The sequence below is a fragment of the Hoplias malabaricus genome, chromosome 10 (genome assembly GCF_029633855.1).
Source record: "Hoplias malabaricus isolate fHopMal1 chromosome 10, fHopMal1.hap1, whole genome shotgun sequence".
Taxonomy (NCBI): Eukaryota; Metazoa; Chordata; class Actinopteri; order Characiformes; family Erythrinidae; genus Hoplias; species Hoplias malabaricus.
Window position 1 is genome coordinate 35,208,208 of NC_089809.1, and position 22,218 is coordinate 35,230,425.

Sequence of the window (22,218 nt, forward strand, 5' to 3'; positions counted from 1 at the left end):
AAAAGGGAATAGGGAGCCATTTCGGACACAGCGAATGTCTACATCACAAGTGTGAAATGATTCAGGCATGCTGTTAGTATTATTCTAATTGCCTGAGTATAAGCTTCCATTATTTATTAGCTACGTTAGCTTCATTGCTTAAGAATCCAACGCCTCACCTATTTGAAGACTTTTGGGGACTTTTGGGTTTGGTGTTAAATGCATAGTTCTAAAAAAAAATGAATGATCTGAATGATCACATATAGTTATTACATGATGTGTTTATAAATAATTTACCTCAGAAGTAAAATGTTTAATTTATTTCAATTGAGGTGGCGCAGTGCACATAGCACTTCACAGTAGTTTTTTTTTTTTACTCAAAGGAAGCTATATGAAGCCCTGAAACTGAATTTAAGGCAACTGTCTCTTCTTGGAATCAAATCACAGGTAAGCTGAGGAGACAGGACACACTCAGACAGGTCTCTCTCTCTCTCTCTCTCCCCTCTCTCTCTCCCCTCTCTCTCTCTCTCTCTCTCTCTCTCTCCCCTCTCTCTCTCTCTCTCTCTCTCTCTCTCTCTCTCTCTCTCTCTCTCGCATCAACATAAACAGACAGCTTCAGAGTCCACAGGGAGTGGAGAAGCGAGATGTCTTCATCCCTGAATCCTGACATGTTCGCAGTGACCTTGAGCTCAAGCTGAGAGCTGAATTTCTTACATAAGCAGTAAAGGTATCTGTTATAGCATATACACTTACAAAAGAAAAACAATGTCCCCAGACTTTGATGGGTAATACAGATGTTGTTGCTTCTATTTAAAGAACTCTACACATGATCGCTGATATAAATCAATATATAAAGGTTTATATATTTAAACATGGCTATCCTCTGTCATAGACACCAAGTTTAGTCTACGCTTGATTAAGACATAACTACTATAAGATAACAGACTTTTTTTTTTTCAATTATGATTAAAAAATCAATAAAAATCAACTTTTTGAGAGGTTTATGCAGGTTTTCATCTGTTGTCAAATGAGAAAATTATTAGCCTTTTTAAAATTTCACTACGGAGCCTACTAAAATCTTACTAAATTCCAAGGCCATCTGCCTTTTACAATGTACGAACATTTTATGAAGAATGACCCAATTTACACAAATTACCAGGAATTAAATAATTTTACATTAACTTTCTTTACAAATTAAGAACGTGTTTCCTTAAAAAGCCAAGATCTAGCTGCTGTCTCCTGTCTTCAGTAGAGTATATCATCACTGTGGCCTGAACTAAACAAATCTGCATTGCAACGGTGGCTGAAATGGCTCAGTAAAGGATGTAACGCATAAATAAATCATTTTTAAGAGCGAGAACGGAGCAGACATGCAAGATTAAACTGCATTCACTTATCGCTCCTTTTAACACGTACAGTATAATACTGCGAGGCACGCTTTCTCTAATCGTCCTTTGAGATGCTAAGTGTCTGGTCTGTATTGCGCCGTACACTAAAAGGCAGGCGGGTAAATAATTCAGCATGTGTTCCACCTGCTTCAGGCATCCACAGATGTGTTTGAAGGCAAATGTAACGTGTCCTAATGACGCGTGAATGGCCATGTTAAAGAGGGGAAACGGAGACGGAGAGAGCAGAGGGCGATGGAAGAGATCTGTATATGTAAGGGCTGTCTGTGAATGCTGATCATAGTCGGGTGTTTGACAAGTGATGAAAATAACATTTACTCTGTCAACAGCTCTGGCCGGAAGTGTAAACATTAGTCAGGACTTTCTCTCAGGGGTTGGGTCACCATGGAGATGACCCAAAGGTACAAACCACCGACAAACACAGAAATGGTGATGCTTAGCCATGGCCTTTTTAACTCCCCTGACAACAAGGAGTCCTATGGCCAACAACAGTTTGACAAACATTGAGACTAGCCACAGGTCACAGTGTTCCTCAGTGAGACCCGATGCCAAGGACGGCCCATAGCAACCGAAAGCACAGCAGCATGCCTCCATTATTTGAAGAGAGAATAATGACAGACCAAACAACTTCCTTTGAAGTGTAACCACTCTGCTTTTTCAGTGAAATTACTCTCAAACAAAGCCAAATGGAAATAATGAGGCCAATGCACTGTGCTACTCGACATGTGTGCACTTATGCAGACAATGTTTGTTTACACTAGAGAATCCATGCCCCTAACGGCATTATCTGTTTACACCTGGGGTCTGAAAAATCAAAGCCTGATCTGCTGACTTTCCGACTGGATCAATAGTATTTTGTTTTGAATGGGCGTCATGGGAAGGTACACTGTATTAGCACCACTACACACACACACACACACACACACACACACACACAGTGACCATATACATTTGACCTCTGTGTTTGTGCTTTGGCTAGTTTCTGTACTTACATCAATGTAATTTGCATTAATGTAATCTGAGCTCTGCTCCCCCTCAAGAGCCTGCAGTCGGACACGAGAGTGGTCATCTGGAGGAAAAAAAGAGAAGGTAATAGTGTGAATAACAATAAAACATTCCCATTTCATAGTAAAAAAATTACCAGGTAGTAAATGATTGCTAATAAATAATGTGTTAAATAAACCAACATAAATATAAATATAGCCAATATTTATTTGACTATATTGCCTTCTAAAGAGGTAAACCTGAATTCCATCTTAATTATGGAGCTATTTGACGGCTCACACAATTTTCGCTGGCATTCCTAAATCAGCAGATAATAGCATTTGTTTCTGAGTATTAAGAAATGAGCATCTGTCCCTCCGCCAACTGTCAATATGACAAAATGAAACCAATCCACATAGCGCTGTTTTTCCGTTCTGTTTCGTCCAGGAGACACTAAATTGATGTGAAGGATTTATACAGTGTGATTATGGTTGCTCGACTCCTGCGGGAGCGTTCTGGTCGGAGACTCTGTCATGTCTAACATGGCCTGGGGCTCACAGACCCACAGTAGCCTGTGATTGGCTGCTAGCTCATTAATTTGGGACAGGAAGTGTTTGTAGACACACAGAGCTTGGGGACACTGCTGGTAACAAGGGTAGGGGGTGGACAGTTGGCTGAAGACCCTTGGGTGTGTGTGTGTGTGTGGTGGGGGTATTATTTGAGAATTATTCCACTTTTTAGGGGTGTTTATTTACATAATTGCCATTGACATCATGATAGCATGTGTATGCGCGGGCGCACACAAGTGTCAGCCTGAGTGAGGATCTTCACTTTAAGGTGGTGTTGTCAGACAGAGTGGATTCTAATAAAATGTGCAATTTCATATGGTAGCAGGTGGCCCACTGAGCTTCGGCTTTTTACAGCTCACAAAAACACAGACAGGGAAACAGAATTAAGATCATTATCTCTACATACATGCAATGATGTTTCCGTAACGGTTCTTCATCCTGTTCTCATCTTTCTTCGCGGAGTCCCATGGCGCGGCCTGCCCTTCGAAGAAGCTCTGAGAAGAGGAAATGAGGAAAAGCAAGAGAGACACACACAGAGAGAGAGAGAGAGAGAGAGAGAGAGAGAGAGAGAGAGAGAGAGAGAGAGAGAGAGAGAGAGAGACGATGAGGATCAAGGACAGGGAGTGAAGGAAAATGAGGTCAAAAGGTTACTGCATTAAATGATGACAAAGTTGGACTTCAAAGGTGAACAGTCGAAGGGAAGAGAGTTAAGCTAACTAGATTCACATCATTATTTGACATCAAGGGACAGGAGCAAGGAACCCTTAGAGTAGTGTCAGAAACGAAGGCTATTAGAGGAGCGTCAGTTCAGTGTACATGGGCCAGGCTCTACTGTGGAGCAAAAATGACCTGTCTGTCTCACTGGCTCCACTAAGGGACTTGACTGCTGGGAATTAAAAACAGAAAAAAAAACATCTAGAAATAGGATCAAAAACCAGACACATTCCCCTGAACAGAAACTCATGATGAAATATTAATACTGCGTGGGGATTCTGGTGATTCTGAGCTGCTCGGCCACACAATTAATGCTAATTATCAAGACAAACTTCAACAGCAGCTAGCATTTGTTCAGCAGGAGATGGGTGTAGAGGGGGGGAACTGTTAGGGTGTTCAGACTTGTCTGTTCAATGTAGCTTCTCACTGCTGCCAGCTGCCTGCTCGCCTCCCGATGGAGTGTAGTTCTGAGGTATAAATAGAGCATAATGATGCATTATTATCTGCAGCCAGCCGCGTGCCTCTGATATCTCACCATCCACAGACAATTGATATGATTGCTTGTGATTGTAAGCGACTGCCGCTCTTTCTCTTAGTGAAGTCAAGCATCCTTTGGGTCTGAATGCGATGATGACACAAACTTAGCAGTGAAGAACAAAGTGCCTTGATCAGCCTCAGTAAAGTTAATGATGCCAGCCTGAGTCCCCCACAGTGAGCGGAAGCCAGGAGGAGACACCTGGGGGACACCATTGCTGCCGGCTATTGGGGGCTACAGTTGGAAGCTCTTCCGGTGAAAACATGGTTTAAACCTTGCCACCGTTGGGCTTGTTTTACGCATGGGTTTATGATTTTCCACAAATAAATCTAGTCAGTCAAAAAAGCCAGGAAAGAAAATTTGTAAAAGCATGAATATCATCATTTATAAGGGTAAAAAAAAATTTCTGGTTCAGAAATGAGCTCTTAATATGCAAACTGTTGCTTCTGTGAGTGGCTGGGCTCAGATATGAGCGCACCTTTTCTGCCTGGATTAAAAGGATGTGGCTTATCACATGACCTTTGCGCTGACCAGGCTGGGCCTTGTGATATGGACGGTAGTAGTTGCCTTGCAACTGCTGCAGTGAGGGGACACTTTGAAGGGCGGGCGTATTTAATGCAGATTGCTTTTCCTTCCAACGCATTCAGGCTGGTGGCGGAGACATTAAAGGCTGTTTAATACATATTGACAATGACGGGAAAACTTGGCTTCTCTCTCTCTCTCTCTCTCTCTCTCTCTCTCTCTACATGGACACAGTTTAGATTTACAAAAACAGAGTTGGCTTGTTATTCACAGCAGCCTTGTGTCTTTGGAGACAGCTGTCCTTTCATGTCGCCTAAGTGACAGCGAGCTGAGGCGTCTGGGAGGCTGAGGACGGATGGGGGGGGGGTTATGAATGACGAACACCTTTTAGACGCTTGGCACGTGTGGCAGGCAGTAATGAGATGCTGAGTCCAACACAGGGACCACAGCAGGGGAGAATAATGAGAGGAACAGGCAAACTGGTTCAGACGCATGTCAAACCTGAGAGAGAGCTATGTCAGCTGGAAGAAAACCCTTGCCAGATATTCATGTATTCAAAACAGTTCTAAGCACATACCTTAAAGTACATCTGCAAACTGCAGCCATGTTATAGAGTACACATCCTGTCAAGCAAATCCTGACATACTCTCCACTTGGGTTTTTCTTTTTTTTTATTATTAGTGCAGCTATGGTTTATATCCCATGCGCACAAATACCATAAGCCCTAAATTGCAATGGAAACACTCAGCAAAAAAAATGGAGGGATAAATGACCTGCTTCAGTGCATTTTTAGAAAATAATCTCCGGGCTTCATGGAAAAATATTTTATTTTTTTATTTTTTTTAAGTCTATAAAAACTATGGAGCAGAATCATTAAGTTCCAGCACAGCCTTGCAGCAGATGGAGACAGAATGAAAAGTAAAATAGCTGAAAGGGCGCTCCAGGCTGCAGCTGTCCCTCTAGGCCCTAGAATGCTATTGGCTAAGCCTCGAACTCTCCCTCAGTAAGCGTACACCTGATTGGTGGATGAGGTAAATGAGCACCAACATTCATTCTGTTGTGTGCATTTTTAAAAAGTCAAACTCAGGTGCTTCTTCACAGAAGATTACTCTTGGAAAAAGGGAGTCTGTGTCAAGGGGCCAAATCAAACAGAAAACACAGGCAATAATAACAGATTTCATCAGTGCCATGCCTCCGAGCAACTCCTCAATAGATAATAATGCTCAGTCTCTTGCTCGGGTGTGACGTGCACCCCTTGTTGTGTCTCGAACCTTTGTCTGTGTCGTCTCCCTGCCGCAGCAGATTAAGGGGAAGACGGTTATTAAAAATCAATCAACTGTTTTAGACAAAGCATCGCAATCTGCACCTGCACCTTTGACAAAACATGAAGTGTTTGGAGTTTTTGAAAGGTGTCAAATCAAAACAAACTCACATGAAAACAAAGGGTTGTTATGGATTTTGACAATGTGATTTTGTTTTGTTTTTTTTAAATCACACAACCTGAGAAGAACAACTGTCATTAGTAGCACAGAGAGTTTTGTGTAGTGCATCACAACCCCCTCGGCATGCTGTTAAAATGGCAGGGAAAGCACTGAAGGCAAGCACTGTTGCTGCTCAGTAAAGCATGGCATGGTGTCCAGCAACACGATGGAATGGTGAACATCAGCATGAATGACACAAAGGGCTATAAGCAAAGCCGACAACATTAAAGCTGTGCTTTTCTCCATAAGACAAAGTCAACGGGATGTTTCAGAGCAGGCATGAAGAGGCTAGATCACCTCCGAATTTGTTCATTGTTCTGTATGAATGGTACCATTTGTATTTTTTCTCCCACCATTTAAGTTTCCAGAGGGAGGTTTCCACCTAATATAGAAAATGTGATTTGAAGGGAGATGAAATGTAATATGCTCACATTTTGGTCTTGAAATAGTACATAGATATATACGCAATAGATGAACATGGTCACACATCCTCCACAGACACAATAAAGGACCTTAATGACAAGCTACTGGACAGATCTAAGCTGGCAGGCTCTGACAAGTTCATAATGCAAACTAGCAAGCAACTAAGAACAACTTACAATCACATCCACAAAATGTCTGCTTACCTCGTTTAGCTTTTCCAAAGTTAATGTATGGAATAACAAGAAGCATGGATCAGGGGGAGAGATAAGTTCAGAGTTTAGTGCTCAGATTTAGTCCTCATCATCGCTAAGGTTCATTGAACTTTACATTGAGTAAAGACAGCAAACGCAAGGCAAACGGCAATGATTTCTTTTGCTTGCTTCTTTCCACTTTATTGCGCAGTCAGAAATGGAAGATAAAAAAGAAAACAGTTATAACAAGCACTTTCACATGGAAGAAGGGTAGGGGGGGGGGTGGAGGTGGATGCATCAATTATTCTGCAGACTATATTTTTAACTTAGCAATATTATAGCTGTAGAGCTACCTCTGCCCTAAAAAATCTTTATCCATAATGAATTGAGCCCTCAGGGTAGCCCCAAACCGCGAGCGCAGGCTGGGCTGAACAGGGGTATCCAAGCTGAAATATTTATTTATTTCAGGTCTTATTTAATGGTGAAGCAGTGGGGAGAAAAGAGAGGAACACGAGATGGAGGGTGTTGTGAACTACACTACAGGTAAAGCTCTATTCAAGACACTGGAGGTGCAAGAAGCAATGTAAAAGTATGACTCATGCACACACACACACACTTTTTTTTTGCACTTATGCACACACACAAGTGGAGGCAGGGGGTGACAGAGAGTGTGTTGCGTTTGTTTAACGAGGGAAGCTGTGTGCTCAGACTCAGGTGCTTAGCACTGCTGACATCTCTCAGTTGTGGTAGCCATTAACAAACAGCCTTAGACGCTCAATCCCCCAAGTGTGTCTGCCAGAGAGTGTGATTCAGGGGGGCTTTCAGATTTACAGGGCTAATTTTCACACCAGGATGGTTTAGGGTTTCTAGGTAGTTAAACAGTCGCCTGTCTTTGGGCCTTGACGACCTAAGCGGAGTGGTATGGAGTCAACAAAACTGCAGGAGCATGAACACAGAGCTGGTGGAGTGGAGTGATGACACAGGCACTGAGTGCATGTACACAACGTTGTGTTGTTTTTTTTTTTTTTGCATATTAAGAGCTCATGAAAAGTCCATTAAAGAAGTGTGGGGGCGGGGAGAAAGAGAGAGAGAGAGAGACAGAGAGAGATTTATGCACAACATCATGCAAAGATGCATAACAACCAAACCAGAGACAGACAGAGGTTTGGAATAAAGAAAGAGACTAAACAAAAGACTGAGAACCAAACAGCTAGACACATGAATACACTCAGAGAATGAATAAAGAAAGAAAGAAAGAAAGAAAGAAAGAAAGAAGTAATTAAAAAATAAAGAAATAAATAAAAATGAAAGAAACAAAAAAGAAAAAGAAAAAGAAAGAAAGAAAGAAGTAATTAAAAAATAAAGAAATAAATAAAAATGAAAGAAATAAAAAAGAAAAGAAAGAAAGAAAGAAAGAAAGAAAGAAAGAAAGAAAAAATATATAGAAAAATATAGAACGCAAAGTGATGTGCAGCTGACAGAAAAAATGAAGAGAAATAGCTCTGGAAACAGTAAAAGCAAAATAAAGGACAAGATGAAAGACAATGAGGCAAGAAAGATGAAAAGGGCACACACAAGAAAGAAAGAAAGAAAGAGAAATGGAGAAAAATACAGAACTGAGTGTGATGTGCAGCTGACAGAAACAGTATGGACGCTCACCTCATACTCCTCCTTGAAGCCATAGCCCTCAGCACACTTCATCTGAGTGATGTGCTGCAGCAGATCAGCCACGCGGATGGCTGGGTGGAGCTGACCGGTCTGGTAGGGCACATCAACCGCTTCTCTTTTCTTGTACGAGTGAGTGTGGGACTGCACCAGGCTACTAGTGTCACTGGTCACAGTGTGGTTCTCATCTGCGGCAGGGGAGAGAGAAAGGGGCCAGAGGAACCGGTCAGACGTGGGAGCACACGGAAAGATCAAATTTCAGCAAACCGTAGAAGAAATGGATGAAAATAGGATTTTTTTTTACGATAGAGTTACAACATGAAATAAACATGAGGAAATGAGCATTGCAAATACAGTAAGTAAAGTGAAGCTAATCATACAAAATACAGAGATTTACAGTGAAACATAGAGGTGCACAAACTATAAAGTTTACCTGACTAAACATTTCTAACACAACACAGTGCTACAATAAGAGTCCTGTTCTGAAAAGCTACCTGGCGGCTCAGTTCTCTACAGAAACTTGCTATCCGGAGTTAGATCAATGGCAAAATGAGCTTGCACAAATGGTGAAATGGTGGTCGTGTCTGTGGCTCGCCATGACTCACGGCATTTTGCAAGGAGGGTTTACCTTAGCGGCTAAAATGGCAAATGTCGGATGAGACACCTTCACAACGACGTGGTGGGGGTGAAGGGGAGGTGGGTGGTGAAACCAAAAAAAGTAGAATAAGAGAGGGTGCAGGTGGGGAGGGGTGAGGGGGATGTCACATTGTCCACATATGCATGAAGAGGACGGCCATGCTAGCTAATGGCTGCACAGGTGGACAGGGCAGGGCGAGATGCTACGCAAGGCCATGCGAGGTGACACAACTGGGGGAAGGCAACTCTTCGGCATGACCCACATACATCTCCACCCCCAAAAAAAAACACAGGGCAGACTGGCAACTTACCATTAATTGGCACTTTTTAAGAGGATACATAACAGGTTAAATGTGAAGAAAAAAAGGAGAAGAGAAAGGAAACAGGGTATAAGCAACAAGATATTTTAAACAAGAGCACCTAGACATATTTTGATTTGCTTTTTTTATTTCTTTTTTGGTCTTATACAGACTCTTGTCCATAGACCACAAGGAGCCTATATTGAAAAGCTGGCTGTTCTACAATGTGTCGGGATGACCTGCCCCCAGCAATTAAATAAGAAACCATTTTACGCAAGAGGCCAAATCAACCAATAATGTAGAATCAAATGCTAATGAAAGTAAGTCTATAAGCAATTCAAGTCCTCTTCTAGCATAGTGGAAAGGTGCCAAATTTTTGGATTGATGACGTATAGTGATGCCTGTCAAAAAATATTTAGTTTACCATAAAATGAATATTTGCATTTGTAAATTGGCAGCACTGCCAATGATACAGATTCTAGACCATGAGAACGTGTGCCAAATGTACCTGCAGTCTGTCACTTTAGTGCTGTCATTAAGAGAAGTTTGGACGGCTGTGGGCTGTTGCTTTTTGCTTTGTGTGTTTGTTTATCAGTGTTTAATGCACCACACTGTCACCCCCCCCCTCATCCAGTCCACATTATCTGTCCATGCACATGAGAGGTCATAGACATACGTGACGTCACACGCACGACACGGAATGCGGATGGGATGGGGTGAAGCCAACTTCAGCTCGGGGAGAAAAAACCCTCGCCTTACAGAGAAGAGGAAAGCAGGCAGGTATGGATGTGAGGAAGCCATCATCAGTAACGAAAACAACTCTCTTTCTTTCCTTCCCTTTCTTACTTTCTGTCTATCTCACTGTATCTCCCTGTTGTGTACCTCTCAAAAGCTATCACAGCAATGCACACACAGCCTGGCACATGTCATACAGTTACAGCTAGGTACTGTAGAAGCAGAAAGAGGAATAGTGTCTCACCTAAGATAGCAGTTGGCACAAAGGGGTCTGCCCAAAACCAGTGTAGAATTTGGAGGTTACAAAGAAAAGAAAACAATGAAGTGAGAATGCAGACTCAGTACAGTTTGGAAATCAGCAGAGCAGTTAAAAGGTGGCTTTGCAGTGAAGCAAGAGACAGTTTGGTCCAAAAAGGAAGAACTATGAAGGTTAGAGCAGAATTGGTTAATGATTGCAGACCATCATCATCATTATGGACATGAATCTTTCACCTCATTGTAAGCCTCACCTAATTAGTAATTAGTCTCAGTAATTGATTGCTTTGAAGTCAAAACACATTTCTTACTTCGTAGCTTGAGGTGAAAGAAAACATATCTATATCTATATTTTTAAACATGGTTATCCATTAATTCATTGAGTGAAATAAGCAACAGCTATAAAAATTGAGCGCTATTTTAGTTTGGTAAGTGCATGGATGTCTGAAGTCACACTTGAAGTTACCTGGGTAATAGGTGTTGGGCACAGAAGTGCTGAGTGTGTTAGTCTTCATGGTGAATGACGATGGTGAAGAGACAGCTTTTAGTCAAAGAAATAAAAAGAGAAATAAAGGAAAAACATATTTTAGCCAACATTCTTGAATTGAATAAACATAATTTCAATGATTCACTTGACAGTTTAATGAAGGGCATTAAAAAGATAAAAATTTAAAAAGCGACATATTTTTGGAAGATATTGAGATAAGAGAAAAAAATGACGAGGTTTTGATATGACTGACAAAACACCAAATATGGCTGGGTGGCATTCCCAATTCTTCTGATTCCATGAGTTAATTAAATGCCAATTTTGTCTAGTTCGACTTGAAGTACCAGCATCATGTGCAAAAGCAGGAATCGCTCAAATATCATTCATATGTTTACTACCGTACAGATACAGAAATAGAATAAACCTTGGAAAAAATGTGTGCTTTGATGTGTTCTGATCATTTCCCACTAAATCAGAACTAAAGTGTGTTGAGATGTAGAACTGATAATGTGTGTTGGTGAAGAGTTGAATGAGTGGTCGACCATAAGAGAGGTCTAGTAGTGACCGGCACAGTGACAGCTGCCACCAGTCGCTGTCTGCTGCGAGCTGCCTGTCAATCACGGGTATGGAGACGGACAGCAGGATAAGGTCATAGATGAATCGCCCTGGCGTCCGCAGCTCTTCTGTCCCGTCTGCTAAAAGTGCATGTTTATTTATTCATTCTTGTTTACTGGCCACTGCACAGGGTGACACATCAGCCACATCATGCGGAAAAAAAGGTGCGGCCCTTTTGCAATATTAACTGTTGCCAAGTGATCAAAGATGGAATAACTGCTTTTTTCCTCTACTGCTTTTTTTCATTCTGCAAAAAGTGGATAGTGAAGTCTTATGGTTTTCTAGAAAAATTCCTTCATTTGTTTTATGTGTTTGGGTTTATACCGACTTCTGCACCCTCTAACTCTAATGCCTTCCCAAATCTGTAAGCTTGGGGTGAAAGATCAAATATAGTATTGAGTAAAATATACTGAAAATAATTTAAAAGCGGGGCGACACGGTGGCGCAGCAGGTAGTGTCGCAGTCCCACTCCGGGTGACTGTCTGTGAGGAGTTTGGTGTGTTCTTTCTGTGTCTGTGTGGGTTTCCTCCGGGTGACTGTCTGTGAGGAGTTTGGTGTGTTCTTTCTGTGTCTGTGTGGGTTTCCTCCGGGTGACTGTCTGTGAGGAGTTTGGTGTGTTCTTTCTGTGTCTGTGTGGGTTTCCTCCGGGTGACTGTCTGTGAGGAGTTGGTGTGTTCTCCCTGTGTCTGCGTGGGTTTCCTCCGGGTGCTCCGGTTTCCTCCCACAGTCCAAAAACACACGTTGGTAGGTGGACTGGCGACTCAAAAGTGTCAGTAGGTGTGAATGTGTGTGTGTGTTGCCCTGTGAAGGACTGGTGCCCCCTCCAGGGTGTATTCCTGCCTTGCGCCCAATGATTCCAGGTAGGCTCTGGACCCACTGAACTGGATAAGCACTTACAGATAATGAATGAATGAATAATTTAAAAGCAATAATGCCTATATATTTTAACAGCACCAGAAGGTTAAATACACTTTAATCTGAAAAAATCACATTGTCCTGATGTGTGTTTGCAGGGAGGCTGTAGCAAAGTGTCTGTTTTCGAAGATATGAATAGTTTGGATCAACATGATTATCATTGAATACTGGTTTGCAGCATTCCATCAAAACCAGTAAACGCAATATTCCTTGGTTACGATTAAATCGAATCATCTGAATCTAGTAGAATTACAGAATTGATTTCAGACAAATGTGAACGGAGGACGTTCTGGAATGTGAGACCAAATGGTACAAAATACCATAATTCTCAGGTTTCATGTTTGTATGTTTAGCTGTGACTAAAGCGGATTGTTTTTCAAATTTCTATGCAATTTTAGTAATTGTCCCATTTGTTAATATCAACCTTGAGCTGACTAGGCGGAGGGGGAGGGCCATGCAGGGACTGACCACATTAAAACTCAGTGGAGCTCAGGAAACGGCCTAGCTCCAGGTAAGCAGATGGGTGTGTGCTCCAGCAGCTGCTGAGGCAGCACATCCTGAAAGAGGGCTGCTGACTAATCTGGAGCCCCCAACCAAGGATTAGGAGAGTCAGTCCCAACTGTCCTGGGGGAGCAGCTGCTGGAGCACAGGGACCCCACATCGAAGGTGCTGACCAACACAAAGCAAAACACTGAGCTCAGAGACACTAGCCAGGTGTGACATCAGTAAGTGTCCCTGGGGGCAAAACTTAGACATAAAAACCACTGTGGTCATTGATTTTCCCAGTGAAATGCCGATCTCTTTACAAAGCAAAGGATTAGGCTTATTTCTTTTCTGGAAAGTCAGTCTGAAATATCCTTATTGCACAGATTAATATACAAACCATCTAGTGACCTATCTTTTATTCAGGTCCACTACACAGGCTTAGAATTACAGCACAGTGAATGTGATTGGTCACTTCAGTTAATCGATGAGCTAAGTTAATTAAACACCAGTAAGTTAGACGTATGTAGGACATATGTAAATTGTAATGTTGCTTCAGTAATGTGTTACTCTAAGAGAATGTTAACAAACATCAGTTTTTATGATCAGTTGGAAAGTTAAGGAAGGTTTACTCAAATGACCAGCACACAGAGATTTTATCGATAAAACACTCACTTCTTCCATTAAGGTTGTGCGTGTCCATGAATGAGATGGCCTCGTCACAGTTGGTGCCCTGCTCAGTATAGCTCTTGTCCATGGAGTTCACCATCACTGTCATCTCCTGCCTTGTGCTGTTCAGAGTCTCCTTACGCTTCTTTGCAAGTTTCCTTTATTAAAGAAAATAGTAACAATAAATACACAATACGCATGAACTGGATCTTTGCCCAAATGAATGTATGTATGAATGAATGAGTGAGTGAATGAAGCAGACAATCTTATTAACTGTATACACCAGGGGCCAGTTTCCCAGACCCAGTTTAAATCCATAATTTTCAGTGGTGATTCAGCATAGGCGCAGCACTGCAGTCCAAAACTAGACTTAGTGCATGTCTTGGAAGCCATGTGTTTAGAACTAAATTAAAACTGTACTATTGTCACATCTTGTTTGATAATTGGGAAAATGACATGCTAGTGTCACTGCCATGCAAGGAACCTTTCTGCTCTCATCTCCCATGCACGAAACAGTCTGGTCATTTCTGACCTTGCACTCAAACAGAAACACGGTCACGTTAAATGCCAAACACGATCAGCTCGCTTCCTCTGCGCAGAGCAGAAAGCAGGGACATAGAACACGACAGCCATGGCCTTAAATACCTGCACAATGACTCCTACTATCTCACTAATGTGCCCTCCTGAGACTTGTTGTCACTGCGAAGGGGGAACAGACACTACTCTTCCTGACGAGAGAATATGCTGATGAAGAACAGAAAGAGTCTCTGAGAGGAGCATTTCGCCGGGGGCTATGTAATGCTGCCGGGGGTTGACTCGAGAGTTAGGGAGGGCACGGCACTGCATGCAGCTCCCTCAAGCGACTCAGACTCTTTTCACTTTTAATTGAAGGAAACGCTAAAGCTGGATGTGGCAGCTTTACTGATGATGACATATGGCCATCATGGGGATTGATGCAATGTAAGACTTCAGCTTGGATAACTTTGCCAATGTGGGGTTTCAGATGTGACTTCACTGCACTAGAACACAGCGATGGACAGGTGGTGGGGAGCATGAAGCCATCATTTAGACCACTGTCCTTCTTAAAAGCACAACACACAGATGGCGACGTACATCTGGTTTTTTGTAGACCTGCTCCTGAAGTACAACTCATACCTGACATATTACTTTCAGACTCCTTTCTGTGGAGAAATGTTTACGACTCACAACACAAACAGCTCCCTAAGCATTAGCATGGAGGTGAAAAGGAATGTGCAATATGAAAGGGGCCCTAGTGCCACCACCAGTTATGGAAGCTGCCAATATGATTAGCAGGTGGATGAGCATCCCAAATCCCCTCCAGAGCAACCAAGCAGTCCAGCACTTCGTTACAGGAGCTGGCGGACATTTTAATGCAAACAGTGGCACATCTGATGGCTGCTCCCTCCTTCTTTCTCCCCTCAGGGTCAGGGGGCCTGGCCAGGAGACACTATCTTATCTCTAATGGAGGCCCCCCTCGCATGATTCTGATGGATCCTGCTCAGCATTAAGTGGTCTAAAACAGAACAGTGGTGGCCTGACAAACCTGGCCCCTGCAGCCTGCACATTAACCATAAATAAATGAAAGTAAAGCCATCCCTCTCTCTTTCTCTCTCTCTCTCTCTCTTTCTGCCCTCTTCTGCTTCCAGCATTTAGCTGCTGAAGGTCAGAGAGATTGGGGCTTTTTACAAATGGAAAAAAGAGAGAAGCTCTCTCCAACAGCCCGAGGGGATTTCAGGGCAAAAAAATGCAGAGTACAGTCACATTAGCCATCTCTACCCTGCTATTTCATCATGGCTCTCTCGGCACAGAATGTAAACTTTTCTCTAGTTGGTGAGTGTTTCTTTTTATTTACCAAAGCGCAGTTTACCATTACAAAACGAACTCAGCTCCATCATCCCGAACCACGCCGGTGTACTTTAACTCAGAGCTTTTCTGTATTTCTGTCTCCTCTAAGTGGCTGCATCTATTTTCCACATGAATACGATGTCCTGGAGAAACAGGCAGAGGAATATCTCACGCTGATGCTATCGCAGTACGAGTGTGAAGCTTGGCCTACACCTTCTCACTGTGTGTTGCATGGCATTTCCCCTTGTCTGTCTAGATTACATCATCTTAATCCACCTGATGTGCTGATGCACTGCTGACCTACTCAGCACAAGTACACCCCTTTGGGAACCGTGGGCCTTCACAACAACTAACACTGAGACTTACAGACAGAGCCCAGGCATTCATTAAAACTCAACTTATTTATTAAGGCAGCCAGTATTTGTATGTGAATTTGTTTGCTTTGTTATAGTAAATAAGACCCATTGATGTGCACTGCGTGGCAACACAATTTAAAGGCAATACAGCATATCATTCTATAAACATTATTACAATGACAGCACTGATACTGTAAGAGTGTACTATATGCAAATGAGACATTAACTACACATTGAATGATCTATTGTAGGCTTGAAGTATCCTGAATATGTCAGTATCATATTTAACCACACACAATACACTGACAATGTGTTTTCAGTATGTTGTGCAGCCTCCACTAGAATAATGAACTACTGTCTTTACATTGCTCTAAACTCCCTTATCCATCATGGGGATAATTAGCTCTTTACTTTGCATATACATCATAAATAGAACTATGCATAACTATTAAACAATCAAGAAATAGCTTAAATTAATTCATTCATTGTCTGTAACCACTAATCCAGTTCATGGAGGTGGGTCTAGGGCCTATCCGGATTCACTGGGGGCAGGGCTCCAGTCCATCACAGGGCACCACACACTCACACCTGGGGACACTTTTGAGAAGGCTATTCACCTACCAACGTGCACCTGGAGGAAACCCAATAACACACAGGAAGACCACACCAAACTCCTCACAGACAGTCACCTGGAATGGGGCGAGAACTCATAACCCCAGGACCCCAATGGACGATGGTTTGGTTTGTGAAATTTTGCTGCTCTTCTGCCATTTGAGGATTCCAGCAACCGCAGGCTTGTTTCAATTTCAGCTAAATTCAAATTAGATGTACATTTTTAATGCAGGGCTCCCTCAGGGAGACCTTAAAGGAATATTATATCATATTTTTACATTAAAATTACAGCTTCAGAATTATTGTGATGATTCACTGACATGTAATAGTGAGAATAGAGCCTCTATCGTTGTTATTCTGGGATCAGAACTGCAGAAACTGCTACTAGTATGAACTATTTATACAAAAATAAATTTATTACAAATGTTAAGATGATATTAGAAATGTGATGCAAAGTGTTTGTAAGGAGAGATTAAGCTGGGCCTTACGCATGTAAAGTGTACTGTAGGGTCTTAGCCGCTGTTTCTCAAGCGTTTGGTAATTTATATTCACAATTAATCAAATCTGGGTTTCCAAGGTAATAACACTTCAAAGTGCAGAGATCTCTCTTTACCCACCAGAGCCTAAATCTCTCTATTGTGGCACTTTGCAAATGCCGGCTTAAAATTTACAGGCCCTTGTCATCATCCAAATCGGCATTTGTTTCAGATGCTCGCATCTGCGAAGATTTGTCACCGAGCAGTCACTCTCTCGCTGCACTTAAAAACAAATTAAAGTGTCTGCAGAAAGTGTTCGAAAATTACAGTGAGCGCTGTAATCACAGAGTTACTGGCAGAGAGTGGAGCTCATTTCCAAGCTTCAGTGTTATAGGGAAAGAATCAGAGCTGTTAAATTGGGGACAAATTCTAGCTTGCACAACACTAATGACTCAAGCGACAGTCACAGGCTAAAACACTATGGAGCAAACACAAAGAGCAGAAAACAATGCAGTGTCCTGCCGGTTAAATTAAGGGAAAAGGAGAACAATACGAGCTTATTGCGCATTCTGTCATAATGGATGATTCCTCCTCCCTTTCATCTCTGTGAAGAGAATGGAAAAATCGCACCAAGCTAAAGACAGTGGGAGTTTAAATGCAAGACCTCATGATTCCACTGAAAGCCTGTAGTACATTTGAGGGGTATAATTGTATCTCATGCCGATATTGCTACAATTGAAAGGAGAAAAGCGGCAGGTGACCCTTAAACGCAGCGGCACGCGGTCCCCACTAATGGACGGCCTTGAGCTAATGAAGCTCTCCCACAGTCGCCAGCTCGAAATTAATCTCCTGCTTTCAGCTCGCTTCCATATGGCCGCCAGCACCCTTCCATCTCCCAACATTTCTGCAAATGGGCGACTCGACAGGATGCTAATAGTTGAACCGTTTCCACAAATTTGTTTGCTGCAGAAGTGACACTTAACGTACGCTGTCATCGAATGTGTAATCTGTAATTTGGTATCTGGGCATTAGGCCCATTAGCAATATAAACACTTAATGCACTAAAGGAGGGGAGACACGAGTTCACAGGATTGACTGACACTCATTTAGAATAATGTTAAGATGGTCAGATGGTTAAATGCTCAGTGTTAAACACTCAGCGTTAATATCTCTATTAAAAACGCAATATTAAAACCACAAAGAAAACAACTTTCAGACGTCTAAAGATAAACTGATGTCAGCAAATGGAGGATATTCTTCAAAAACTAAACTCCAACGTGTACTAATTACTTTGCCCCATGAAGTGTTAAAGTTTTCTACAGTGGGAATTACGGGCTCTGTCTAAGTCCTTCGTCTCCGTAATGCCCGCACACCAGCTCTAAACTTACATTCTTGGGGTTATAGAGGGTGACAGCAAAGCCAAATGGTGTTTGTGCTTGTAGAATGCAGAGACAGCTACAATGCCTTTTGCAATTAAATGCTCCAAATACCACACAACTATTGAAAAGAAGGCCAAACACAAAACAGCTAAACAGCTTTCACCCATCCAGCTTCGCTTCTATCTGTTCTTTTTGCCAAGGCAACAATACAAAAAAAAATAGGCAATTGTATGGCATTCCCAGCACAGAGACACACAATTCTACTGTTTACAGTTTACTCTTAGGCTTTATTTTCCCCCCTATTTTACTCATATTTAGCAGTGTCAGCATGTTTACCCAAGCAACTTAGCGAATAGCTTAGGAATGACACAACAACCCCAGGCAGCACTCCTGTCCAGAAGCATTAAACGAGCAACCCACAATTTTTGTCTCAAAAAGAAACATTGGCATCTGCATACAGTATGGAAATGGAATAAGCTCACTGTCAACAACAGCAGAGTTGGCAGATGAAGTCCGGATTAGCGAGATGTAGTCTATGCGCTTATGCCCCAAGCACATTTGTCCCTATTTTATTTTCCATCTTGGTAAATGATAATGTTTCCTACAATAACAAATGCTGCCAGGCCTCTGGAATAGCGGTAGCTCCTCTCTTGTTAAAGACACAAACACACAGTAGAACATAAAAGCAAGCTGGGAATTTGTCTTTTTTGTATTAAAAATATAGTATTTTTTGTTAAAAAGTTGACTGTTTTTAAAAAAGTATGCAAAATTCCACAGGAACCACATTCTCCTTGGTTTTTGTCTGAAGCACTCCGTTTGTCTGTGTTTCATGTATTCACCTGGGAAGGAGGAGCGAAACAACTGCTGGGAGTTTGACAAAAGTGAGAGCAGCCTATTTCCTCGCAAATGTCAGGACGCGCTCCGGCTCAGGGTGAAATGGGGAAAGCAAGTGGAGAGAAAATGGAAAACAAATGTGAAAGAGCTCTACACAGCTCCACCAATATCACTAGGAAAAAGAAAAGTCAAAAAGGCCAGAGCAAAGCTTTGACATCAAATCAAGGTTTCAGTGCCCCTCCAGGACCTAAAAATGCATGAGGTTTAAAAATAAGAGGACTGTAGAAACCTAATAATGTGAAGTGTACTTACAATTAATAACTGTGTTGTAAATGCTTAGTTAAATTAATCCATCCATCCATCCATTATCTGTAAGCGCTTATCTAATTCAGGGTCGCGGTGGGTCCAGAGCCTACCTGGAATCATTGGGCGCAAGGTGGGAATACACCCTGGAGGGGGCGCCAGTCCTTCACAGGGCAACACACACACATTCACTCACACACTCACACCTACGCACACTTTTTGAGTCGCCAATCCACCTACCAACATGTGTTTTTGGACCATGGGAGGAAACCGGAGCACCCGGAGGAAACCCACGCGGACACAGGGAAAACACACCACACTCCTCACAGTCACCCGGAGCGGGAATCAAACCCACAACCTTCAGGCCCCTGGAGCTGTGTGACTGCGACACTACCTGCTGCACCACCATACTTTTAAATTAATTATTAAATTAATTATTTAATGATATTTATTTCATAATTTTATTGTTTTAAGGGATGGCACAGCGACACAAAAAGTAATGTCGCGGTCACACAGCTCCAGGGACCTGCAGGTTGTGGGTTTGAGCTTCACTCCTGGGTGACTGTCTGAGGAGTTTAGTGTGTTCTCCCCGTGGCTGTGTAGGTTTCCTCTGGGTGCTCCGGTTTTCTCTTACCGTCCAAAAACACATGTTGGTAGGTGGATTGGTGACATAAAAGTGTCCATTAGTGTGTGTGTGTGTGTGTGAATGTGTTTTGCCTTTTGAAAGACTGGCACCCCCTCCAGGGTGTGTCCCTGCCTTGCACCCAATGATTCCGGGTAGGCTCCGGACCCACAGAGACTCTGGATAAGTGGTTACAGACAATGAATGATTGAATATATTGTTTTAAGAAAATACATTAGTGTCATGTGTTCTTTAATAATCCATTTCGACACGTTCAGAGCTTCTGCTTTTATTAAAGAAAATCACACCACAGCAGACTTTAGTGTCAGAAAATACTTTTAAAATGACATGGATCATGAGAAAGAGAAAATTTGAGAAAACACAGTCCAGCTCAGTAGCAGAGCATCATAAACCAGAAAGATATCAGGGTTATTGTCACCCCACCAAGCTGTATCTGCACCAATAATTGCAACAAAGCCCTGCACTTGTGGGTGGAGCAAGGATAAGTCATGTCTGTTCTATAGATTTACTCCAACTCCAGGTACAACTAACACAGAGTTAGGAATTCTGACGTGGAAGTAAAAAGTGGGATACTTCCTTGGATGCTTGCTGCTGGGGAGAGAAAATGACAAACGACAGATTGGTGGCGCTCGGTGGCGCTCTGCGGCATCATCAATCCTGAGACAGGAAGCCAGCGCTGGAGAAGCTGCTGAGGGGCTTAAAGAGTCTGACACCAGCTGAGAGAGAAACGCATCACTTCAGATGAGAGATGCTCTCTTTGTTGCCACTTTGGCAAGTCGGCATTCCTGCTCTAGTTGCAGAGGCCCTGCTGGGCTCGCTGTCTGCACACAGCCACAACTGTCTGCTGCCCCGGAACAGTTGCTGACTCTTTTTAAAGTGCAATGCTAATATTGCAACAGTCCAGCACTGCCGCGCAACGTGTGGTCTTCACTTGGGAAAAGATGGAGTCTTTAGGCCAGACATAATTCTGATATCTTGCAGTGATGGGACCTGTGTGTTTCAGTTACTGACAAAGGCACATCACACAAGTGGAATGTCACAATGGGACATGGGCTTGTTTATTCAGCAGACCACAGTCAACCTGAAATGCCTGGCTTAGGAAGGACATGTCGAAAGTACGGTCACATCCTGCTGCGCATTCACAAAACACACAGAAAAACACATCCACTGCCCATGCATACCTAATGCCATCTAGACCGTCCCCGTCCCCACAGACTCCTCTCTGAACCTTTCAATTTCTCTCTCTCTTCTTTTTTTTCCAAACGGAACTAGAGACATTTTCTCCATTCTCCATTCTGTTTCCCCCTTTTTTGAGCACACGCTCTTTCCATTTGAAGTTTAACCTGAAACCCCACAGATAGAGAGGGCCTAGGTTGATAGAGATAAAAAAAAAAAGTGAAAAAATCCTTTTAACAAGAGGTAAGTTTCTCTTTTCTCTATTTTTTTTCAGAGAGAAAAACATAAATAAAAGCCCCTGCTGTGATGTGCTTAGTGGGGGGCTGTGATGGCCAGGGCCTCTGGAGAGCCGAGCTGCAGATGTACCCTTGAGCGAGGCACTCTGGTCAGACCGCCATCACACACATACACAAAACCTTCATTCTGTTCATCATTTACAGCTATAAATCTGGAGGCTTGGCAGGGGCACGCTGACACCGACCTCGGGGTAAAACCGAGACGGACACACAGGAGCTCGATGGCATCTCCATTAATATGTAGAAAACACGTTAGGAGAGAAACATGGGAGCTTGGAGGGCTATTCATTTCACAAAAAGATATTTCATTTTTGATAGGCTGGCAATGGCTGAAGAGATGGAATGGGAAAATAATCTCACTGATGCTATCTGCAGTTCTGCTTCTTCTACGTTATTCTTTTACAGAGGAAAAAAAATCGACAGTTTAAAACCTGTAGAGCTATCAATATATCTTAAGTACCATTTTTACAACCTTGAAAGAACATGGTGTCTTATATACAAAAAAAAGCCTCTAATCTTTGTACAAAACATCTTAAATAATGTACAAAAAGGGATTTTATATCAACGCAGGTATTGCCTCTGGTTTGTTTTAAAGCTGTGAAAGTTAAATGTGCTGGTAGCTCGCATGCTGAATGCACTTTGCTAGGACTGAATATATCCTATACTTTAAGTGCAGAATCCACATTCATTCATTATCTGTAAACACTTATCCAG

At 42.4% G+C, this 22,218-nt stretch overlaps 1 protein-coding gene across 8 annotated transcripts in view; it reads right to left on the bottom strand.

The window, feature by feature from the left end:
* Positions 1–22,218, bottom strand: part of ptprma (protein tyrosine phosphatase receptor type Ma) — a 236,662-nt gene that overhangs the window by 21,489 nt on the left and 192,955 nt on the right. For 4 of the 8 annotated variants that reach the window (XM_066682258.1, XM_066682264.1, XM_066682262.1 and 1 more), the window contains 6 exons: positions 13,570–13,721; positions 10,861–10,935; positions 10,384–10,410; positions 8,464–8,657; positions 3,345–3,432; positions 2,378–2,454 (listed from right to left, as the gene is read on the bottom strand). In XM_066682258.1, coding sequence (XP_066538355.1) covers positions 2,378–2,454; positions 3,345–3,432; positions 8,464–8,657; positions 10,384–10,410; positions 10,861–10,935; positions 13,570–13,721 — 613 coding nt within the window. The remainder of the gene's footprint in view (positions 1–2,377; positions 2,455–3,344; positions 3,433–8,463; positions 8,658–10,383; positions 10,411–10,860; positions 10,936–13,569; positions 13,722–22,218) is intronic. The other 4 variants (XM_066682261.1, XM_066682259.1, XM_066682265.1 and 1 more) reach the window with 2 other exon arrangements.